Source organism: Neolamprologus multifasciatus, chromosome 8 (assembly GCF_963576455.1).
Source record: "Neolamprologus multifasciatus chromosome 8, fNeoMul1.2, whole genome shotgun sequence".
Lineage (NCBI taxonomy): Eukaryota > Metazoa > Chordata > Actinopteri > Cichliformes > Cichlidae > Neolamprologus > Neolamprologus multifasciatus.
The window spans coordinates 28,570,058-28,585,890 of record NC_140446.1 but is presented as its reverse complement, the minus strand read 5'-3'; the positions used below and the strand labels follow the sequence as shown (position 1 = coordinate 28,585,890).

At 49.0% G+C, this 15,833-nt stretch overlaps 1 protein-coding gene across 8 annotated transcripts in view; it reads left to right on the top strand.

Moving 5' to 3' along the window:
* Positions 1-15,833, top strand: part of jmjd1cb (jumonji domain containing 1Cb) — a 116,212-nt gene that overhangs the window by 84,962 nt on the left and 15,417 nt on the right. For 5 of the 8 annotated variants that reach the window (XM_085170366.1, XM_085170370.1, XM_085170367.1 and 2 more), the window contains exons 7-15: positions 83-124; positions 2,869-3,139; positions 4,619-5,170; positions 5,240-5,582; positions 6,629-7,535; positions 7,630-7,827; positions 11,027-11,190; positions 12,804-12,966; positions 13,267-15,697. In XM_085170366.1, the coding sequence (XP_085026492.1) occupies positions 83-124; positions 2,869-3,139; positions 4,619-5,170; positions 5,240-5,582; positions 6,629-7,535; positions 7,630-7,827; positions 11,027-11,190; positions 12,804-12,966; positions 13,267-15,697 (5,071 nt within the window). The remainder of the gene's footprint in view (positions 1-82; positions 125-2,868; positions 3,140-4,618; positions 5,171-5,239; positions 5,583-6,628; positions 7,536-7,629; positions 7,828-11,026; positions 11,191-12,803; positions 12,967-13,266; positions 15,698-15,833) is intronic. The other 3 variants (XM_085170373.1, XM_085170371.1, XM_085170369.1) reach the window with 1 other exon arrangement.

The following is a 15,833-nucleotide window of genomic DNA, read 5'->3' as shown; positions in this document are numbered from 1 at the left end:
TGTCCCACATTTTCTTTGTGTTCATTTCATTTTGTTATTTTTCTTTTTATTATTTTTTCCTGTTGTCGTTGACATTTTAAAGATGGCGGGAGGGAGACCCGGCGGGACCACTGGCAGCACTCAGGTACCCCAGAACCCCCACTGCTACACCACCTCCCAACCCTCCAGTCCTACACTTTCTGCAGTAGAACAAAGCTGACAGACGTCATCTGTGCTCAACATTTTCACACACCCCGAAATTTAACTCAGGCTCAGGGTTGCACTTACAATGCAAAGCGCCGTGATGCGATTACTGTTTTCATTTGGTAAAAAAACAAGCTGATTATCTGGAGTGGAGCTCCACACATCACCTCTGAACTGAGATGCAGTCTGGGGACAAAGCTGGAAACACGGTCAGTGATCAGCTTCAGTGGAGGCGCACTGATCGGTCTTCTCAGTCTAAGTCAGGTTGTATTAAATAATACTGGCTGCCTCAGCAGGCACTCGGTCACACGTCATCAATAGTTTTACTCCATTTGTCTTTTGAATAAGCAGACAAATTAAACTCTGTGAAGGTAAAATGTGGAGATCTGTGACAGTGTTTTTTAAATGAATATAGTTGACCTGCCTGAATCATCTCAAACGTCTAATATTTAGGTTTAATATTCAGTTTAAAACGTTTTCTGTGAACACCGATTACATTAAACCTAAATCTGTGCTCTGTGTTCACGGAAGTCAAAGACTGCGATGTTTCACGTGTTCATTAAAAGAGTAACCAGCCCAAAGTGCTTCTCACAGCGCCATCTACTGGCTGCTTTACCCTCCACCACACCCCGGGTAATATAGCTGTTCCCAGGCTCACCTGCTCCCAGCTGTGCTGGTGTGTGTGTGACCACAGAGGTCAGTGCAGCAGTGTCTTGTGTAGTGTGGGGTTGCCTTTCACCGAGGATTAGATCCTGACTCTCACAGACACTGAGTGTCCTGTGCATCATGTGCCTGGCTGTAGGTTCTGTCCTTATCAAAGGTTTGACCGTGTTAGCATGTGTCCATCTCACGGTCAGCAACACAGTGGATAAACACACGGGCACAGCAGCCTCCAACATGTCAGTCAGAGTCTGTAGAGGTTGTGTTAACAGGATCAGACTCACATCGACCACACAACGCTGAATGTCAGTGTTTGTCAGCTTCTAGTGATTAAAGGGAAATAACCACGGGCCCATGTTGGTCATGAAAAGTGGATAGGTGCTTAGTTCAATGACTCTGAGGCAACTTCATTGACCTGCTGACGCTGGGATAAGGATAACGCTGACTAATGGGAGAGAAAGGAGCGCCCACTGCCACAAACAAAAAGTGAAGTCACAGCCTGGTAATGAGGCCTCAGTGTCAGCCGTCCACAGGGATGGAAACAAAAAACTCTTAAAGACCTCGTTTCACTTCTTTCACTTACGGTGACGTTCTCGTGCAGCACAAATGTAGCCAGATCAGCATCACTGTCATCTATATGTCGTTTTCCAAAGCAGAGCTGAGGCTCAGATCATCACATGCAGCTCGTGTGCACAGACGTTCTTGTTTATTGTGAATACAAATTGGACATTTAGCAAATTGAGTTCCTTGTAAACATCTTGTGAATTGCACTGACTGCTGTGTTGCACAGTGCTCTGCTGTATGTGTACAGTAAACTAACACCTGGCAGATTTAGTAAAATCGTCACAAATCGTATTGAGCAGGTGTGCTTTCAGGGACGGGTCATCAGAGCACTGAACACCTTCTGAAAGGATCTTTGTAAACAGCAAACATAGATCAGCAGATGCAGCCTTTTGTACAGTACTGGTTACAATTTGTAGGTTTTCATCTACTCTACAGACAAATGCACCTTCATGTTCTCTGCAGCTCTGGACCTCATTACCTAATATCCCATAAGAAGCAGAAGGACAGTGTCTTTGTTCCTGTGCGGGAGTCACAGTATCAGGATGTGCTGGGACAGTGATGCTGTCATTGATGAGCTGTCTCTAGCCTGAGATCAGCTCGCTGCCCTGCACTCTGCAGCCTATAAAACAGCTCCAGTCATCCGTGTGTGCTCTGTCATCTCCCATCACTGCTGTGGTGGCAGTTCATAGCAATATCGTCCTTCCTGTCTGCTGCAGCAGCAGCGTGGGTCATTTGAATGGCGGTGACCCTCAGTTGCAGTCGGGGATGTTAACTTTGTGCTCGTTGTATTTCACACCAACCCCACAGTAGACTGATAGAGTTGTTCTTGTGCATCTTCACCCACCAAGTTAAGTAGTTTAAACTTCACTGACATGATTTCACATATTAAACTAGGTAATAGCTACTGTTACCAGAAGCTTCTGTGCTGTTACTGGGACCCAAAGCCTGTCGGGTAACCTCAACACGTCACAGATGGAGGTTTTCCTGTCCACGTGATAAATAGGGACACAAAGTAAAGCCTGATGACTCTTCCAGGGATCGTTCGTGTCTGTGGACGTTCCTCTGACTGAAGCTAAACTCAGGCGTGTTTTAAATTAACTGCAGACGTATATCAAGCAGTCATAAAAATCTGACTGTCGTGTAGATACCATATAGAAGAACGGTGTGTTTGTTCCTTTCTTACTTCATAATCTGTACAGTTGCTTCACACCCATGGTAGCCCGGTTATTTCTTTTGTTTGTTGATGTCATGTATAAATGTGTCAGCCAATGCTTGATCGTGTGGAGCATACAGCCTGCCAGCCGTAACAGTGGAAACAGACAATAGAATCTGATGTAGGAGGTTTTACTGATGTTGTTGAGGTGCACGTACTGGTGGGTAAAACCAGACTTGTGTTTGTGATCCTGTAGATTTCTGTGCATAAATTAAATTTGTTCTTTATTTCTGTTTTCATTCTTGTAGAGTCATTACACACGAGCCCAGGCTAACAGCCCTCGCCCCATCATGACATCAATAGGCCCCAACTCTAAAGGCTCACAGGGCACGCTGGCCTCCCAACAACTGAGCCAATCGCAGCAGAGTCAGCAACCAGCCAGCCAATTGCACCACTCGCCCGGTGGCAGCGGGCGGGAGCAGAGAGAGCAGCGCAACCCTCGTTCTTCCAGGAGGAAGGGATCAGATAGCAGCGTTCCAGAGGAGGAAAAGGACCGAAGAGAAGAGCCCGCAGGGCGAGGTGAGTCGGGTTTCATCACAGGCGTTTATGGAAGCACAGCCACTGAAAACTCCATTCAGTTAGTCGATGTGGTGAAAAGTTTAATCAGAGTCAGAACAAATATCAGCCTGTGTCTCAGTGAAATCACAACAGCATCAATGTTCAGCTTCCACAAAGTGACTTCACCAGAATGTGATGTCATAGTGGCTTCCCCCATCTTTTATGTACAGTCTATGACCTTAACCTAACCTATCGGAAAAAAGAAGCAATTTTTGGTTGTTGTTTAGTTTGTAGGTTTCTGTTCAGGAAAAGTTTACTTTTACGCCTCACCCACGTGTGTGGATCTGACCCAGTTTAGTGGCTAAACCAGTCCAACCTCTCACTGGCTCTGCGGCGATTATTCTCATGGTCAGACTGAGGTTTTACCTCCAGTTAGGGCTGCACGATTTTTTTGCTTAGAGTTGAGATCACGATTCTCTCACGATTTTCTTTTCCAATATAAATATTTATTGCGCTTATTAACTGCACATCAACTTCGTAACAGTTGAGACTGAACATAAAAACAATAAATAAACATAAAAACAACAAATGTCTCACATTTTGTCGTTGCCGCAAAATGTTGTACTGCTTGAAATTGCGTCTCCACCGTTGCTCGACACTGCGTGTATAGAGCAGGTAGTGCAACAATAGAAAAATAGTTGCGGGACGGCACTGTGTAGCGTTTGTCTAGGGTGTTGATCATTCTCCTAAATCCCTCGTTTTGCACAGTGTTGATGGAGCCATATCTTTGGTCAGGTGATAAGTAACAGCCTCCGTAATTTCTTTGTGCCTGCGGGAGTTCGACGGGTATAGGGAAGCGCTGTATAAGGTTCCTGTTATTGATGTTTGGGTGGTTGACCAGGACGGATTCTCTCCTGTCACTGTCTCGTCATCCCTGACGTGCTCTCCGTTGGTTTTTTTAATTTTAGCAGCCAGCTTCTGTATCACGTGGTATAAGGCTCCGCCCTCATCATTTGTTGAGCAGGACGAGTGAGCGCTTGTTTTCATGCAGATTACGTCCCGGATCAAAATGCGCTACAATCGTCTTTTTTTTTTTTTTTTAAATCGTTGTCATTTGGAAATGAGATCGCACATAAGTATGAATCGAGATCGCGATTTTCTAACGATTAATCGTGCAGCACCACCTCCAGTGCTGAATATTAAAACTGTGCATTCTGACAGCCCCGAACAATGATGATTCCACAGTCCAACATATTAACAGACAAGTATTAGACAGTAATGTGTGTTATGTGACTGTGCAAGTGCTCTTGTCTCTTTCCTTAACATCTTAGCAGCAGCTTGTTTGTTTTTGATACTTAAAATGTTTAAAATGTCTATAAATGCACCCCACCGTCCTGACTTTTGACGGCGATCTGTCCAAAATCAATCTGTACGTGTCGCTGTCACGCGTAGAGTCTCACACAGGTGCAGAATAATCCCACCTGTCTGTCGTTTGTTCAGAGCACAAGTCCAAGCTGAAGCAGTCTGCGAACAAACGCAGGAAAGGTGACGAAGAGGAGAAGAAGGCGGGTCCAAAGAAGCCGAAGACCGACATGACATCCGATCTGTCCGAGAGCAGCGACTCAGAAAATCCTCACAATAAGAGAGCCGCCCACTCCTCCTGCTCATCTTCCTCCTCCACCTCCTCATCTTCCTCCTCCTCCTCCTCTTCCTCCTCCTCAGAGCCCAACTCTGAGAACGAGCTAAAGACTCGCAGCGACGTGAAACCAAGTGCCATTTCTAAAATGGAGGAGGACGAGAAGCCGCTTCTGCAGGGACCCAAGGCGAACGATTCCTCGTCTGTCATTGGCCGCCTGTCTCCGTGGGCGGAGCTTCAAGCGACAGAGGATGTCAAAAAGAGCGTTGTGAAGGAAACGAGCAAAATGTTATCAAAGGAAGACGAGGAACTGGTAGCCGTAACGCAGATCACCCAGTCTCCACGGCAACAGACGCCGCTGATGTCTGACGTTGTCCAGGGCGGCGTTCTGGAGAACAGCAAGAACACTGTGAAAGGTGAGCTGCTGCCAGTCTCTCATCTCTGACGACACTTCAGTGTTCTTACTTTGTGGTGTTTTGTTTTAGCGTCGTCTCGGTCCCAGACGCCGTCGCTGTCACACCTCCACAGCGCCGGCGTGATCGACATCACAGATGACGCCCAAGCCACCGTGCACCGCGAGAGCTCAGAGGCTGTGTCGGCACTGCTCGCTTCCGAAAAGGCCGAGTCCACGGCCCTTTCGCCGTACCTCTCTCTCAACCCTTCGCCCGTCTCCTCACCTCCTGTAGCGCCGTCTCCCTCGCCATCAGAGGGAGGCCGCAGGACGGAGATGGAACCTCCCGTGCAGCATCAAGGCATCTTGGGAGGCGGCGTTACGGCGACTAAGAGCATAAGCAGCAGGATGGAGTTTGCTTCCTCTGAGGTCATCAGGTGAGTGCAGACAGCTCACGTGTTTTGACCTGATGCTGGGACGGCGCCCGAGCGACAGAATGAAGCGACGTACGAGTTTAAATTGATACGATAGCTGTTATCTCAAGGTCAGGGGTCAGAGGTCAAGGTTTCTGAAAATCTGATGACTGCGATAATTCGAGATCAAGGCGACATATTCTATTGAAATTCATACATCAGGTGTAAAAACATTACTGTGGTGGTGATGCAGCTGTGGAGTGGGACTACTTTTCCTTACTCCAAAACCAGGAGTTGGAATTATTTGCGGTGCTGTTTGATTGCAGAGCTCAATCTTTTTTATTAAAATATTAGCAGCAAACACAAGTTTAGCAAACACGATGGATCTCTGGTCAAAACTGGAACCACATCTGGCACAGCTGTGATCGCGGCCTGTTCTGTCTCCTGCACATTTGTGGCTTTGTGATTCCCTAAAACCTGCAGATTCAGGGAGATACTGAACTTTATCTGGTATGCATAAATATATATTCTTTACGCATGTATTTATTCTTCCAGTGTGCTTTGTGTACCAAAAGTGTTGCTTGCTTAGCCAAGATGTGGGGCAGCGCACTGGATGGTGGATGTTACTGTTACCTCAAAGCCAAAATAGAGCAGCCCACTAGGACCCCTCTGTGTTTACATGTTTTTGCCATCCATGTAGACTCTGAGGCTCCAGTGCAAAGACATGAATGTTAGGTTCCCAGCTTCTCTCGCCGTTTGTAGCCTTGAGATCGACTAGCAGCATGTTTAGGATGCACCCTGCTGTTTCTCCTGTCACACTCAGACCTGTGACCAGGTTAACAGGAAGTACATGGATAGATGGAAAAATGACCTGGTCGGGTGAGGGTTAGACTAAGTGGACTGAGGATCTGAAACGTGTCCCAATCCTGGACTGTAACGAAATGCAATCACAGAAACCTGCCCTGGACCACATCAGGATCTGACTTCTCTCAACGTTTCACTTTATAGTCGTTCAAATATGGTCACTATCATTCTTGTTTCTTACTTTTCCTGCTGTGCTTTTTTCCCAGGCCTGTCACATCTATAGCTGAAAATGTGTTGCTGGTGGAAAAGGAGAAAAATGTCCTTCCTCACCATCATCTTCATCAGCAGCAGCACCATACACTACAGTCGTTCCACGCCGGCATGAAGAGTCCCTCTTTATCTAAAGAGACGAGAAAGCACCCTCAGCAGCAACCAGCCCCCCACAAGATGAACACGGTGCTCCCCCCTGACATATCTAAAACTCAGATCAGCCCAAACCCCGGCTCCGCCCACCTGGACTCCCTGAAGCAGAAACCCCGCCCCGACAGCTCTCAGAGCCCCTCCTACCCCAACGCAAGTCAAGCTGATCTGGTCAAAGCTAAGAGCCACGCAGGCCTGGTGGACATCTCTAAACCTAAACCCAACACCTCCCCCGAGGTGTCTAAACATAAAATACCGAGGTACTCGGATACTTCCCCGCCCCCGCCGTCTCGTTTGCCAGTTAAAATAGAGTTGGCAGAACCTCCACGGTCTGGCTTCAAGCCCGTGCGGCTAGAGTCGGGCGCGGTCAGCGCGAGCAGCAACACAAAGAGCCCGCTGATTATCAAGAAGAATGAGCCCTTCACTGTTTACAGAGACCCAGCTCTGGTTCGCTCCGACGCAGAGAACTCCGCCTCTGCAACAGTCTCATCCAATCACGTGGCAGCCTATCTCCATCCCCACCTGCACACGTTGCACTCCCCCCACTCGCCCTGCCTTACCCCTGCGTCACACCCCCACGCAGCTTCCCATCTCCTTGCTCCTGCTCACACCTCCGCCCTGCCTCACCCACACCTTTTGCCTCCCACTGTGCTCCCGGCCATGGCCCCTCCCGCAGCATCTCTCCACCCTCGGCTCGACTCCCCGGGAGGCCTGGGTCACCTTGCTCTGCCCCACCAGCAGCAGTACCTACAGGTGTGTGCTGCAGTCCTGTGCTGTGGAGCAGAGCAGTGTCTGTGTCTGTTTACCCTCATTAAAGAAAAGCTAACGATGCGTCTGTGTGTTTCAGGGCCAGGGCCACCCGTCACCATCGCTTCTAGCCCAGGCTCACAGCGGGGCTGCAGGACTCGGTCTGTACCCGATCCTGTGGCAGTACCCCAACGGAACACCCACGTCCTACCCACCAGGGCTCAACCTGCCCCCCACGGCTAAGTGGGTCCACCCTGAAAATCCTGTTACTGTGAACTCTGAGGCCTCTCTCAGGAGGGTAGGTGTACAGGAGCGTGATGTCAGCGTGTGTTTGTGTTCATGTTTCCACTGGTGAACAAAGATAGAAGGATCTAGAGAAGGATCTGGTAAAGGCAGAAAGAAGAAGTGTCACCTTTAAGCTGTCGTCTGGTTTCTGATATACGACAGTTCATTCAACAGGATGACACTTTCCTTTGTCCTTATTGTGCTTAATTCAATTCAATTTTATTTATATAGCGCCAAATCACAACAAAAGTCGCCTCAAGGCGCTTCATAGATACAGAGAAAAACCCAACAATCATATGACCCCCTATGAGCAGCACTTTGGCGACAGTGGGAAGGAAAAACTCCCTTTTAACAGGAAGAAACCTCCAGCAGAACCAGGCTCAGGGAGGGGCGGGGCCATCTGCTGTGATTGGTTGGAGTGAGAGAAGGAAGACAGGATAAAGACATGCTGTGGAAGAGAGACAGAGATTAATAACAGATATGATTCAGCAGAGAGGTCTGTTAATACATAGTGAGTGAGAAAGGTGACTGGAAAGGAAAAACTCAATGCATCATGGGAATCCCCCGGCAGCCTACATCTATTGCAGCATAACTAAGGGAGGATTCAGGGTCACCTGGTCCAGCCCTAACTATATGCTTTAGCAAAAAGGAAAGTTTGAAGCCTAATCTTAAAAGTAGAGATAGTGTCTGTCTCCTGAATCCAAACTGGAAGCTGGTTCCACAGAAGAGGGGCCTGAAAACTGAAGGCTCTGCCTCCCATTCTACTACTCTAATACTCTAATACTCTAGGAACAACAAGTAGGCCTGCAGAGCGAGAGCGAAGTGCTCTAATAGGGTGATATGGTACTACAAGGTCATTAAGATAAGATGAGGCCCCTTGTAAGACCTTGTATGTGAGGAGCTTAGAACGTCCATATTTATTTTATCCAGATGTCTGTTTCCAGTGTGCTGGCGCTTAAGTGATGTTTACTCGTTTTGATGTTCAAAAGTCGCTGCTTTGGTTTCCAAAGCAAACCTCAGGCTGGCAGATGCTGTTGCTCCCCTGGCTTCCTGTAAGCCTGTTGGCCACGAGCATGATGTGTGACACAATAATAAAACAAGACGCTCACCTGTGAAGCCCAAATGCACGTCGCTGAGCTCTGTGTGATCTGTGAAAGTCTGCACCTTCCTAAAAATGCAGCACTACACCTCTACATTGATCCTAGTAGTAGCAGTAGTGCAGAGCTTTGTGATAGCAAAGCCTGCCACCTTGTGGATTATATTTTAATAGGATACAGCTGACTGGTATGAAAGGAATTCTTCTGTTAGTATTTTAATGGTGTGTAACGCTTGTTCAGTTTTATGTTTTAATCGTCTAAACCACAGGTCAGGTGACTGATCTGTTTCTGGAGCTGGCACCAAAGTAACCAGACCAGTTGTGTGTTCATTCAGGAACGTGGACCTTTAAACTGACGGCCTTGAAATGTCCACTTTCACATTTAGCATCAGTTGCAGGGCGTAGAATGGGTGTAAAGATCGATATAGCATCTGTTTCTGAGAAGTGCAGATTACGATGCACCTTATACCTCCAGTTATTTCCAGCAGGAGTTTCACTGGTGACCAGAGGTTTACGTGACCTTTCGCTGTCTTGCTCTATGACCTCAGTAAAGACGTGTGACTTATACATCACAGGTTGTTAGCTAGTGAGCGTGCAGCGCCCCTCAGATCCACAGTTCATGTTCCCGGGATTGTGACTCGCTGATGACGTTTGGTTTTAAAAAGTCCTCCCTGTGTGGAGTGGGTTCACCAGTGGGTGACATCGCAGTGACTCGTCTAATCCAGGGAGAGTTTCTGGCTTCAGGTTGCATTAGTCATTATTGTTAGTCTGTGGAGGAAACCTGGGGTCTAATGTGGAGGCTGAAGACATCCAGCAGCTTGTTCCAGGACACTGAAGCCCAAATACAACTTTGTTTGAGTGTGAGTGTGATTATTAGAAAGTGCTGGAGTCACAGTCACAGCGTTGTTGAATGTGACCTGGAGTAAAAACGCTCAAAGCAACAACACAAATATGTTTTAGGTGAGCAGAAAAGTGGAAGACAAGGCCTTTATTATTGGTCCATATCAGCCCATTAACCCTTTCATGTTGATTAGAGGAAACGCACATCAGTCGACAACACCTGCCACCTTCTTCTTTTATCTGTCGGCCGCTCTCTTCATGGGTGGATCGTTCCATCCCATCCTGTCCCGAGCATCCACGCCCTCCTCTGAGCTCCTCCCCTGATCAGCCCTGTATACTGATAATACACAAGCCTGCATGTGTCTCTAAAACGAGGCGTGCTTCCAAAGGTAAAAACACATTTGTTAACCATGAAGTGAAGGATGGTCAGAGCTGAGGACGACTGACGTGACACCTTTAAACTTGACTAAATATGTTCAGTAGTTTTAGTAAACAGGCTGCACAAACATGTTCCAATCATGTATATGAAACATGCTCTGTAAACATTTACAGTCAGTGTGATTCATGACATGTTTTAACATTATTGCTGTTAGATCAGACAAACTGGCTGTTTGTCCGTCTCAGTATCTTAATATTCATATCATGGATGGTGTGGTGTGGAGTGGTGTTCTTCCTGTTAAAAGGGAGTTTTTCCTTCCCACTGTCACCAAAGTGCTGCTCATAGGGGGTCACATGATTGTTGGGTTTTTCTCTGTATCTATGAAGCACCTTGAGGCGACTTTTGTTGTGATTTGGCGCTATATAAATAAAATTGAATTGAATTGAATTGAATGGCCTGTGAGGCTGGATTCCAGCTTGTGCATCCAGAAAGGAAAATTAATAGTTGAATAGTTGTGCACAAACTAACAGACTAGTTTCTCAGCTGCTTGCATGCATGCATTTATAGTTCCTGTATCGAGTATTCCTGATTAAAAGTAATGAATTGTGTTACCCACACATGCGCTGGAACTGAAAGCTACAGCATTTGTTGACTTTTATTTTCATCCATGTCCTGGTTGAACTGGATTGTTCGTCATACTAATCAAAGCTGAAATAAAGCTGCTTTTTCCAGCTGTGTTGTCTGATGAAGAAGCTTGTGTTAATAAAGCAACCGGCCAATCAGACGCGAGTGTCTAAGGCACATAATAACCCCGCCCCCATTATTGGTTGGCCACATGTTTCCTCACATAGTTTTTGCCATGAGCAGAATAACAGTGGTGTTTTTGTGTGTGTGTAGAACACGGCCAGTCCATGGCTCCATAAGACTGCTGCTGCTGACAGTTTGGGAATGCTGAGCCACGTTCCTGTCCGGCCAGCCAGCGCCGATGCCCACCGCCCCCCTGTCAAGATGGCCCACACGAGCCCTCCGCTGTCAAAGACCAGCATGGATCTTCATAAAGAGTAAGCAGAAAGATCAGTGCTGTAGTTAAAGCTGCACCGTCACCGCGTTAATACTGATGAAACCTGGAGTCATTGTTTCTCTGAATGTCAGTGAAAACTGAAAATATGAAAACAAACAGCTGCTGATGTTTGATGGGTTACACCCTGCAATACCAGATGAATGAATGGCGTCCGTGACACAGAGCGACAGTCCCACAGTAGCTGATTTGTGTTTCCCACCTCTGTGTTTGTGTCCTGTGGACGGAAAAGCTCCGGAGGACAAAACGTTAGAGGAGGTGATGGCGCAGTAAATCAGGCCACAGGCTCCAGCTCAACACAACAGATCAGAGGACAGATTATGGATGGTTTGATTAAGCGTTGACTTAAAAACACTTAATTAACATAAAGATCGTAGCTTGGCCACGTTGCCAAGAGTGGAGAAAATCCACGCTGAGGAAAAGAACTACTTCCTGTCAAACCAGACAGTCGGTCATGGTACTCTAAGGAGTCTTCATTCTCTTTACAACACAAATGTTTGTGTTTCACTTCTTACTGAACCTCACACATGAAATGAAAACATGTGACTGAGGGGAAGCAGGAGATTCTTTGGTGGCTTCAATATGCATTACAAAGTTAACTACTGTGGGTAAAAAAAGAAGCGGTCTACCTCTAATATAGGAGCCGCTGAATATTTGCTTTGGACATTTGAACTCCTCTTCACTTCAAAAGCTCCGTGTTCAGCGAGCTCTCACAGAGCAGACCTGAGGTGAGCTGCAGGGATACCTGCTCAGTCAGATGAAGTGGCACTAACGCCGTACTGAAGCTGTCATGTGTCCAGCACACAAGCTGGACCCAGAAGCAGAGACACACGCCAGGGTGCACGCAAAAAACTTTATTTTAACTAAGGGTGTCCCGGAAGGGTCAAAGGAAAACACGCCAGGTAACTAGAAAACCAAGGGGCCGGGAAATAACTCAGGAACGCCGTAATCGGGACTGTGGGAGGCTGCAACAGGAAGTGGGTTACTGGGGAACGGAGAAATAACAGCATACGTGGGAGAGAATTAATCTTACGGTCCAGACGGGGCCGTGGGAACCGGAGGGAGGGGTGAGGGTCCACGGGGAAGCTCCAGGTGAATAGAGGAGACGAGTGCCAGGCGGGCAGGAAGACAGGCAGGAGAGGGCTCCAAACACGCCGAGCTGTTACCTAAGCGCACAAGGAAAGGGTTAGCGTTTGTTCCAGCAAAAGAGAATTTCGCAAACCGCCTTCACGTGGAAGCACGTTACCGCTGAGAGGCGACTAATGGACTGGCGTGGAGCAGGTGGCAGAGCTGGGTTAAACGGTCCACCTGATCGCCTGGGATGGGATGCAGGTCGACAGCCACACACGTGGGCGCGGGCATCCCATCAGCTCCTTGGACACCGGCCATGACAGAAGCAGTCTACCCAGAATGCCATTCATTCAGCAGCTTGTAGCCACCTTACACAACCAACATCACCCAACACAAAACATGGCTGAGGTTAAACCATCCATCAGTTTCTGAGCCATGAACACTGACCTGCACACACACATACAGTCAGATCTTTCTTTAAAAGCTTGTTTCATAAAGCTGAATATCTGTGCTGTCTGTGTGCAGAGATGTGGATAAGAAAGGCTACGTGGATCCCATGAGGACAATGACACTGGCACAGCTGAAACAGGAGCAGACGGACAGAAGTCGCACTCCGACAGGAAAAGACGTCCATCTGCACCGCCTTTACCTGGATCCCCACAGCAAGGCCCGCCTGACGAGTCCACAGGTACGTGGCAGCTCCCAACTCGCTTAATAAATACTCATTTTTTAAAGCAGATGGAAAAAAGGCGGGATGAGAGTATGTGTAAATATTAAGGCACATGGGCCATATCAGCGCTCTACCCTGTTGTTTATCACTTTGTTAAGAAGCAAAGCTGATGCTGCACAGTTTCAGCTAAGCTTCCATGGGGATCAGTTTGCATGTCAAATGCCTTTTCAGACATTTATTTTCCATTTTCCATTTATTTTCTCTGCTTTAGTGACAAATGTAGGAGAAATTGTGAGAACGTTTCTGTTTCCTCCACAGGAGGCGCTCCAGGCGGCAGACCGAGCCTGCAAATACAAAGAGGAAAACCGTCAAATCCTGAAGGAGAGCATTGAGGTCGCTCCCTTCACGGCTAAAATCCAGCGCTCCATCGACCCTGCGATGGACAGAGAGAGAAGCAGAGATCCAAGCTTTTGCGTTCGGATGCCGGGTCTTCCCTCGCCAAGCCCCAAGACTAGCCACGCCCTCACTCATCCCATGCAGTCAGAAAAGAGCAACTATTACACCACGCTGTCTAACAGTGTGGTGAACGAGCCTCCCAGACTCTACCCCTCCAAAGATGTCGGTCCGTACTACGACAAAGTGTCGATCGGGGCCCCGGGGGTCGTGGCCGGCGTTGGGGCCGCCGTGCAAAGCCCAGGAGCTCTGTCGATGAGCAGCTACCACACCAGCTCCAAAAACTCCCTCTCCAAGCCCCCGCCTCTCATCAAGCACCAGCCGGAGGGAGGAGAAGGTTTAGCGGGGAAAATCACGGAGCAGCTCAGTCAGCAGGTGACCCTCGTCCAGCCGCAGCATCAGCTCCACGCCGCTGTGGACAGGATAGACCGTCGCAGCCCCGCTATTTCTCCTCCTTCCTCCACGTTGTCCTCTTCATCGTCAGCCTCCAACCAACACCATCACCATCATCACCTGCAGCAGCAGCAACAGCTCAGGGCAATGCCATCTCTCCACCGAGCACCTGTCTTCCATCCACCCACACAGCACGCGCTGGAACGCAAAGAGGCTGCAGAGCGGGAACGAGCCGCTCACGGCGGACGCCTCTCGCCACCGACCCTCACACCCATTCAGCCGGTAACTGGTAGCAAAACATCAGCAGAGCAGCAGAAGCCCCCGACGCTGCTGCCAGAGCTCAGGGACATCAAAGGTCACGGGACTGCCGCCGCCATCACCTTTGTGGCCTCTGCCACCCCCGGAGAGATGGCGGCTCCAGATGGGTGCAAAGGCAGAGACTTGATCGAGGAACGAGGAGGGGTGTGCTCTGGAGATAAGGGGTTCCCTAAAAATAAGCCCCAGTCGGCAATGGCGTCGGTCATTGTGCGATCGTCTATAAAGTACGACAGTCCTGTTGGTGCTAAGAAATCTGGTGCTCTAATCCACAAAGAGCCCCCCCAGGGGAGGTTCTACACATCCAAGTTTCAGGACGAATGTCCACGACTGGGGGAGGGTTTAACAGAACCTGCAGCAGGGAGGGTCATTCAGCCCAACTTGAACCTGGAGGAGATCCGTTATAAAAAGGCTCCAGGTGTGGGAGGACCTGTGGGAGCCGGTGCTACAAACGCTGTGTGCAGGACTGCCATTTTAGTCTCCTCAGCCTTTGGCTCCCAGAGTAAAACCAGGAGCGCTACTCCTGAGCCAGTTTACTCGGCTCGATGTGACTTCGCAGCACTCAAAACTGGCACTGGGGGTCGGGTGCTGTGCCATATAAGACCAGAGACAGAAAAGGAGCTGCAGGAGGGCTTTGGCTCGCACGCATCTCCAGGGGTCTCTCTGAACCCTGCGAGTGTAGCAGGAGCACCCCGCCCCAGCCCAAGCCTTACCCCAACACCTAGCTCAATCTCTGGCTCGAGTCAGCCTTACGCCTCTTCGTTTATCCACCTCAAGAAGCACAAAGCTGCTTTAGCTGCGGCGCAGTCCAGAAGCAACCTTCCTACTCCTCCCACGTCAGTCACAGCTGAAAATTCTTCCTTAACTGTGGATCCCACTGAGAAAACCCCAATTTCCAGCTCCCCGCCTCCACCTGCTACCAGTCAGGCCTCCTCGGTCTCGTTTGACAGCAGCAGCAGTAGCTCAGCGAGCAGGAGTACCACGCCGGGCAAGTCCAGTCCCCTGCTCAATGGCCAGTCGCTGGGTTCAGCCTTACCGAGCTCTGCGCAGCCCAACAACTACCACAAGCTGAAGAAAGCCTGGTTAACCCGGCACTCCGAGGAGGACAGGAACACAGCTACTACTACAAGCTCCAGTATGAAAGTGGAGAAGAGTCCCAGCACCACTACCACGAGCAACACAACAGCCATGTCAGAAATGATCAAGCCCTGCACAGTCAATCTCAGCGCCTCCACCTCCAACGAGGTCGAGATGAGCAAAGACATCGCGAGCAAAGCTGACAGAGACAGACAGCCTGAGGACAAGCTGGCCGGAGCTCCAGGAGGCGGCGAGGAGAGAAAAGTGGGGTCAAGGAGGGTGAACAAACGCACATACGAGTCCGGTTCGGAGAGCGGGGGAGATGATTCTGACACCAGCGAGAGCAAGATGGAGGGCCGAGCCAAGCGTCAGCCCAAACCAACCTACAAGAAGAAGCAGAACGACATGGCCAAGAAGAAAGGAGACAACGACAGAGAGGAAGACGACGTGAAGCCCAACGGCATCTTCAGATCAGCCCGAGAGAAGACTAAGCTCAAGCTGGCCAGCAGCAGTAAGTCCTCGCTCATGTCTCGCTGTTTGTCACTGCTGTTAGGGAGCGTGCAGTGTTTTTGTCATAGCAGCCCAACTGGGAGCTGTGGGGGTAACAGAGCTCATTTACACAATGAATGACCACACGATTAGTGTTA